Source organism: Sciurus carolinensis, chromosome 8, assembly GCF_902686445.1.
Source record: "Sciurus carolinensis chromosome 8, mSciCar1.2, whole genome shotgun sequence".
NCBI lineage: Eukaryota > Metazoa > Chordata > Mammalia > Rodentia > Sciuridae > Sciurus > Sciurus carolinensis.
This window is the reverse complement of record NC_062220.1, coordinates 125585156-125592458: the sequence shown is the minus strand read 5'-3', so window position 1 is coordinate 125592458 and position 7303 is coordinate 125585156. Positions and strand designations below refer to the sequence as shown.

General features: G+C 55.7%; 1 protein-coding gene across 3 annotated transcripts in view; it reads left to right on the top strand.

Annotated features, from left to right (window-relative positions):
• Window positions 1-7028, top strand: part of Lhfpl7 (LHFPL tetraspan subfamily member 7) — a 10860-nt gene extending 3832 nt beyond the window's left edge. For 2 of the 3 annotated variants that reach the window (XM_047562839.1, XM_047562840.1), the window contains exons 2-4: window positions 507-755; window positions 1603-1741; window positions 6580-7028. In XM_047562839.1, the coding sequence (XP_047418795.1) occupies window positions 555-755; window positions 1603-1741; window positions 6580-6839 (600 nt within the window). In that variant the 5' untranslated portion in view covers window positions 507-554 and the 3' untranslated portion in view covers window positions 6840-7028. The remainder of the gene's footprint in view (window positions 1-506; window positions 756-1602; window positions 1742-6579) is intronic. The other variant, XM_047562841.1, reaches the window with a different exon arrangement.
• Window positions 7029-7303: the final 275 nt, after the last annotated feature.

The following is a 7303-nucleotide window of genomic DNA, read 5'->3' as shown; positions in this document are numbered from 1 at the left end:
GTGGGACGGGGGAAGGTCATTAGGGTTCAGTGAGGCCACCAGGGTGGGGTCGCCGTATGGCGTCGGTGGCTCTCTAAGAGAGGAAGAAGGACGGAAGCCTGCGAGCCTTTCCGTCTGTCCGTGTGGGACCCTGCCATGCTAGGACGCAGCAAGAGGCCCTCACCAGAGGCGCCCCGGGTGCGTGGGCCTCCCAGAGTCCAGCGTCTGGAGCCGGGTAAACCCTCAAGGGGGCTGGGGACGTAGCCAGCGGGCAGGGTGGCGGCTCCGGGATAGAAGCAGGCGCTGGACTGAGCAGGCAGCAGGTGGTGCCCTGCAGTGGCCGGGCAGGTCCAGGGCCGTCTGCACTCTGACCCTGACTCCTGACTGAACCGTCCAGGATCTGTTAGGGCAAAGCCCCCTCCCCTGGCCCCTGGCGGGTCCTGGCCCACCGGCTCACCAGGTCGAAGGGGGCCGATGACTCCGAGCCCACACCCGGGTCCCTGACTGGGGTCACCTTGTCCCCGCAGTCTCCCCCACTCACTTGCCCGGTGCCCCTAAGTGACCGGCGGCTCCTGATGGTGGGCAGCGTGTGGGCAGCTCTGGGACTCTCCCTCACCTGCGTCTCGGCGCTCAGCCTGGTCTCCCCGGTCTGGTTCCAGACCGCCACCTGCTCCTTTGGCATCTTCGCCTACTGCTCCTGGCCTCGGGGTGACAGCTGGAACCAGAGTTGTGTGGCCTTCACATCCCTAGAGGAGATGCCTGGCGTGGCCTGGAAGGTAAGACCTGGGCTCCTCGATTCCTGGGGCCCTTGGGGCACGGACAAGCCCAGCAGGACAGAGAAGCTGGTTGCAGTGAAGTGGGAGTTCAGGGGCGTTTTTCTGGCCCAGATGTCCTAGTGCCTAGGAAAACACCATTCAGTGTACCAGGTTCTTCAACTGATGGCCCTTCAGAAACACCTGTGGAACTTTGCAAAAAATGCCAAGTTCTGGGGTCCACCCAGACCCTCTGACTCTGCAGGTGTGGGGTGGCTCTCGCTAGATTTCAGCAAACACCCAGGATGATTCCAAAGGCAGCTGCCAGTCAGGTGTGGTGCTGCATACCTGTCATCCCAGGGGCTCAGGAGGCCGAGGTAGGAGGATCACAAGTTCAAAACCAGCCTCAGCCACTTAGTGAGGGCCTAAGCAACTTAGCAAGACCCTGTCTCCAAATAAGAATTTAAAAGAGCTTGGGATGCGGGTCCATGGGTAAGCACCCCTGGGCTCAATTCCTGGTACCCCAAAACAAAACAAACAAACAAAAACAAAGCCTGCTGCCAGCCTATGCAGCACTTTTGACAAATTAGGAAAAGGTGCCTGTTCTTCAGAACACAACACTGCCATCTGCTGGAAGCTCACGGGCAAATCCATGCAAATTATGCAAATCCATGAAGCTCCCAAATGCATCTGGAGTCGCACAGTGTACAGCTCCACACTCCTGCTTAGCCTGTGCTGTTTGTATGTAGAACCAGGTCACATCACGCACAGGACTCTCAGGGGTGTTTTGAGGGCGCATAGCTGGTCAGTAAGCAGAGGGAGGAGCATCCACTCCCCCGTCCTGACCCTTCCTCTGCTCTCTTCCTGGCAGGCTTCAGCCATAATGCTCCTGGGAGGCTGGCTCCTACTGGCCTCCAATGCGATCCTCCTTCTGTCCTGGGCACTGGCCTCCAAAAGACTGTGCCCGAGGAGGGGCAGCGGACCAATGCCAGGGCTGCAGGCGGTGGCAGGTAAACCCACTGGGACATCCCAAGCCCTCGAGACATATTTGTGGAATGAGAGAATGAGCTGTGAGCGGAGTCTGGTCTCCTAAGTCAGATCTCAGAGATAAGCCCTAGGATTGTTGACTATTCCTGGTCGTTTAGCAAGCTGGAAGTTGGGGGATGGGGATGATGGTATCTTGATGCAGCCCACTCCTGTCCTGAGCCAACCCAGTTCTAATTATGTCCCCTTTTGCTTATCTCTCATCCATTCGTGTCATCTCTACCAGGGCTGCCCTTCACAGTTGGGTAGGTTGTGCACTGTACAATCATGCCTGGCTGAGAGCTGAGAGGATGCAGCCCGTGTCTCGCTTGCTAAGCTGGAGACACACAAGACCACACATGCTGACAGGGTTGCTTTCCTCTGATTCACATGCAGCCCCTGGATGCACCAGCCCAACTCTTGATTGCAGCTTCACCCCATTCGTTCATGGGTTAAGGTGATGAGTACCCCCAGGTCTCCCTGCGCTGCCCTTCCCCCCAGTATCTGGACAAACAGGTCCTGCTGAAAGCGAAAGTGGAATTGGATCACACCAGCCGGGCCGGCTTGCCCACCCTCCAATGGCTTCCCCTCACCCTCAGAGTGCAATCCAAATTCCTTACCCCAGCCTCCCCAGACCCTGGCCTCCTCTCCCTACCAGCCTCATCTCTTCCTCCTCTGCCAGACTCCTCCCCAACCTTCTCTCCTTTGCTCCTATACCTCCCACGGGCTCCCTCTGCCTGGAACCCTGTTTCCCCAGATCTTTGCACACCGGGCTTCCCGTCTCATCCGGGGCTCTGCTCACACACCCCTGCCTCCGTGGGGTCTTCCCTGGAGAGAAGGGCAGCTTCTCTTCTCTTCCCTTCTCTCTCCTGCACTCCATCCTCCCACCCGGCTTCAGGCCTTTCACAGCACTGACTTGCTTACCTGAAATCCCTTCTCTCTCTCCCAGATCATTGTCCATCTTTCTCCACTTGCTCCTGAGAGGGCAAGGACGTGGCCATCTGCCTCCATGTCCCTAGTGCCCACACGGTGCTTCACCTATGACAGGTTTCCCACCCTCTGCTTCTGGTTCAGACATTGGATGAAGACATAACCTTTGTCCTTGGCTGGCAGGAGGAGGGGCAGCAGCACTTACAATTTATCTTAGTCTGTTTTTCAGTACTATCACGAAACACCGGAGGGTAGGTAACTTTATAAAGAAAAAGTGGTGCTTTTATTTATTTATTTTTTTAATCTTATGGTTCTAGAGGCCCAAGGTCAAGGGGCTGCATATGGAGATGGCCTTCTTGCTGGCAGAGTCCCACGTCAGGGCAGGGCATCCCATGGTGTGGGACAGGGAGGGTCCATTTTGTCCTCTGGTCTCTCTTTTTTGCCTTATAAAGCAACTGGGACTCCACCTGGAGGCCCCACCTGATGGCCTTTCCTAAGCAGGGTCACCTCCCCAGAGTCCCACCTCGCCACACACTTTCAGGTTAGCTTGGCGCCTTCCGCTGCCTCATGGTGGGTATTACCCATGACCACGGAGCCTACGAGGAGGCACTGAAACCACACCCAGACCACAGCAGCCCACGGACATGGACCAGGGACCCAGGGTGGGGCAGCCCCAGGGCCCTGGCCTGCTGTACAGCAAGCCTCCTGGAGGGCACCGGGCCTCAGAGGCGAAGGCCGGAGACTCAAGCTGCCAGGGGACGGTGGGTGGGCACAGCAGGGCTGGGGACATCAGAGTCCCTTGGAGGCCTGCAAATATTTAGACTTGATTAAGTTTAAAGAAAGACAGCTGGATGCACGGTTCCTGAAGAACCAGTCACCTTGAGCGTCTCCACGGTAGCCACGACTGAGTGTCACGGCTGTGGACGCACTTGGCCGTGACTTGTCATTCTCATCCCTGCTGTTGGTTTCAAACTAAGTATTAGCAGAATGCAACATAAGCAGACGTTAAAAGTCACACCAATTTCTACATCACATACAATTTAACATTTCAGTCACTGTTTTTGGTACCAGGGATTGAACCCAGGGCCCTCAGCCGCTGAACCACATCCCCTGCCCATTTTATTTACTTATTTTATTGTGAGGCAGGGTCTTGTTAAGTGGCTTAGGGCCTCGCTAAGTTGCAGAGGCTGGCCTCGAACTCACAATCCTCCGGCCTCAGCCTCCCGAGCTGCTGGGATCACAGGGCGTGCCACCTCGCCTGGCCCATTTTAACCATTTAGGGTACAGTTCGAGTGGTGTTCAATATGTCCAGAATGTTTGCAGTTGTTACCACCATCCATCCTCAGGGCTTTCTTCATTTGTAAAATTACAACCCCAAACCCGCTAAATAGTCACGCCCGTTCCTTTTTCCCGCCAGGCCTGGCAACCACCATTCTTTGGGTCCTCGTGAGCCTGACCACTCCAGCTCACAGAAGTGGCTTACTTCACCTAGCCTAATGTCCCCAAGCCTCACCCAGGTCCTAGCGTATGTCAGAATTTCCTTCCACCGTAAGGCTCAGCCATAGTCCACTGTTCAAAATGCACACACATTTCAAATCAACACGTTGTACGTGACATATATTTTGAGCCGGATACAGTGGCTCATATGTAATCCCAGCCACTCGGGAGGCTGAGGCAGAAGGTCCTCAAGTTCGAGGTCAGCCTCAGGAACTTGGTGAGGCCCTCAGCAACTTAGCGAAAGCCTCTCTCACAAGAAAAAATAAGTAAAATGGGCTGTGGATGTGGCCCAGTGGCCGTGCGCTCCTGGGTTCAATCCCCAGAACCAAAAAAAAAAAATATATATATATATATAAATAGATATATAAATACATCTATGTTTTTAAATTTAAAATGAATGAATCAGCACCTTCCCACTGTACGACAAGCCACGTCTTCTCGTCTGTTCATCTGCCAGTGGAGGCGTGGGCTGTTTCCACGTTTCAGCTGCTGGGAACACGGTGCCCTGATTCTGGCTGAGCACACGGTCACAGGCGGAGTGTCTGCTTCGCATGGCGATTCCCGGCAGCCGTCTGAGGAGCAGCTGGGTGACTTCTGCAGTGGCCGCCCCGCTCCCCACACCCACCCACGGTGCCCAGGCTGCAGCTTGTCCATCCCGACCAGCACTTATTTTATTTATTTATTTTTTTGAAAGTCACATCCTAACAGGCATGAGGGAGTCTCTCAGTGAGGTTTTGATTTTCATTTCTCTTATGACGAGTCAGGTCCCTCCAACAGCTCTGACCAATGCAGGCACGGATGGGTGGGGCCAGGAGGCCTGGGAGACAGGATGGGTCAGTGGGTGCATGAGCTGATGGGTGGGAGGATGATGGGCGGATGGACGGGTGGATGGGTGGATAGATGGACAGATGATGGATGGATGGGTGGATGGGTGGGTGGGTGGATGGGTGGGTGGATGGGTGGATAGATGGGTGGATGGGTGGATGGATGATGGATGGATGGGTGGATGGGTGGATGGATGGGTGGATGGATGGATGGATGGGTGGATGGGTGGATGGATGGATGGGTGGGTGGGTGGTTGGATGGATGGATGTGTGGGTGGGTAGATGGATGGATGGATGGGTGGGTGGATGGATGGATGGGTGGATGGATGGGTGGATGGGTGGATGGATGGGTGGATGGATGGGTGGATGGGTGGATGGATGGATGGATGATGGATGGATGGGTGGGTGGATGGGTGGATGGGTGGATGGGTGGATGGGTGGATGGGTGATTGGGTGGATAGATGGACAGATGATGGATGGATGGGTGGATGATGGATGGATGGACGGATGATGGATGGATGGGTGGATGGGTGGGTGGGTGGATGGGTGGGTGGATGGGTGGATAGATGGGTGGATGGGTGGATGGATGGGTGGATGGATGGGTGGATGGGTGGATGGGTGGATGGATGATGGATGGATGGGTGGATGGATGGATGGGTGGATGGATGGGTGGATGGGTGGGTGGATGGGTGGATGGGTGGATGGGTGGATGGGTGGATGGATGGGTGGATGGATGGGTGGATGGGTGGATGGATGATGGATGGATGGGTGGATGGATGGATGGGTGGATGGATGGGTGGATGGGTGGATGGGTGGATGGATGGGTGGGTGAATGGGTGGATGGGTGGATGGATGGGTGGATGGGTGGATGGGTGGATGGGTGGATGGGTGGATGGGTGGATGGATGGGTGGATGGGTGGATGGGTGGATGGGTGGATGGATGGGTGGATGGATGGGTGGATGGGTGGATGGGTGGATGGGTGGATGGGTGGATGGGTGGATGGGTGATTGGGTGGATGGATGGATGGGTAGATGGGTGGATGGATGGGTGGATGGGTGGGTGGATGGGTGGATGGATGGATGGATGGATGGATGGGTGGGTGGATGGATGAGTGGTTGGATGGATGGGTGGATGGGTGGGTGGATGGGTGGTTGGATGGATGGGTCGGTGGATGGATAGATGGATGATGGGTGGATGGATGGGTGGGTGGATGGATGGATGGATGATGGGTGGATGGGTGGATGGAGGAATGCATGGATGAGGAAAATAGGTCATTTTGCATATGGTTGGATGGCTGGAGGATGGGATGGAGGCACGGTTGGGGACGGTTGGGGCAGTTGGTTTAATGTGCAGACGGATGGGTGAATGGACCCGTGGTCAGGAGGACGAGCTGGGTAGACTGGATGGATGAGCGGTGGGCAGATGGTGGAAGGGTAGCCGAGTGGTGGGTGAAGGTCACCTGAGTTCATAGACGGGTGACCGGTGGGTGGACAGCACATGGATGAATGAGGCCTGGAAGAAGGCTGGCCCAGCGCCCTGACCAACCCAGTGTCTTCCCCTCCGCTGTCCCCAGCTGCCACCACCGTCGCAGGCCTGCTGCTTTTCCCAGCCAGCCTGGCCTCCCCATTCGCCAAAGAAGTCTGCGAGGCCCCCTCCATGTACCGTGGTGGGAAGTGCCGGCTGGGGTGGGGCTATGTGACTGCCATCCTCAACGCCATCCTGGCCGGTCTCCTGCCCATCATCGGGTGGCCCCGCAAGACCAAGGTCCAGGGGAGGGCCGTCTTCTCCAGTGACACTGAGAGAATCATCTTTGTGCCAGAAATAAGCAAATAAAAATCTCCCAGGAAGCACAGAAAGAGTCTCCTCTGCAGTTGGATGAAATCACTACGTGCTCAAGTTCAAATCCCACCTCTGCGGCTTCCTTGCTGTGTGACCTCAGGCAAATCACTTCCCTTCTCTGGACCCATTTATTCTGTAAAATGGAGGGTTGTTATGACAATTAACTCGAGATCTTCTATGTAAATAAAGCACTTTGGCACACAGAGTTCCTTTCCTCCCTTCCAAAGCCCAGGGAAGTAGCCTGACTGGTCAGCTCTGACTCAGGTGCCCGCGGTGGGGAGGGGCATGCCAGCAGCCTCGCTGCCAAGCTAGAGTTGGAGTGGTTGCTGGGATGAGAATGGGGAAGGGTGCTGAGCATGGAAGAACATCCAGTGGCCAGCTCTCTCTTTAATGGAGGCTTTATTTATAAGACCATTTCACAGACATGAAAATCGAAGTTCAGAGAGGTAAAGGTATTT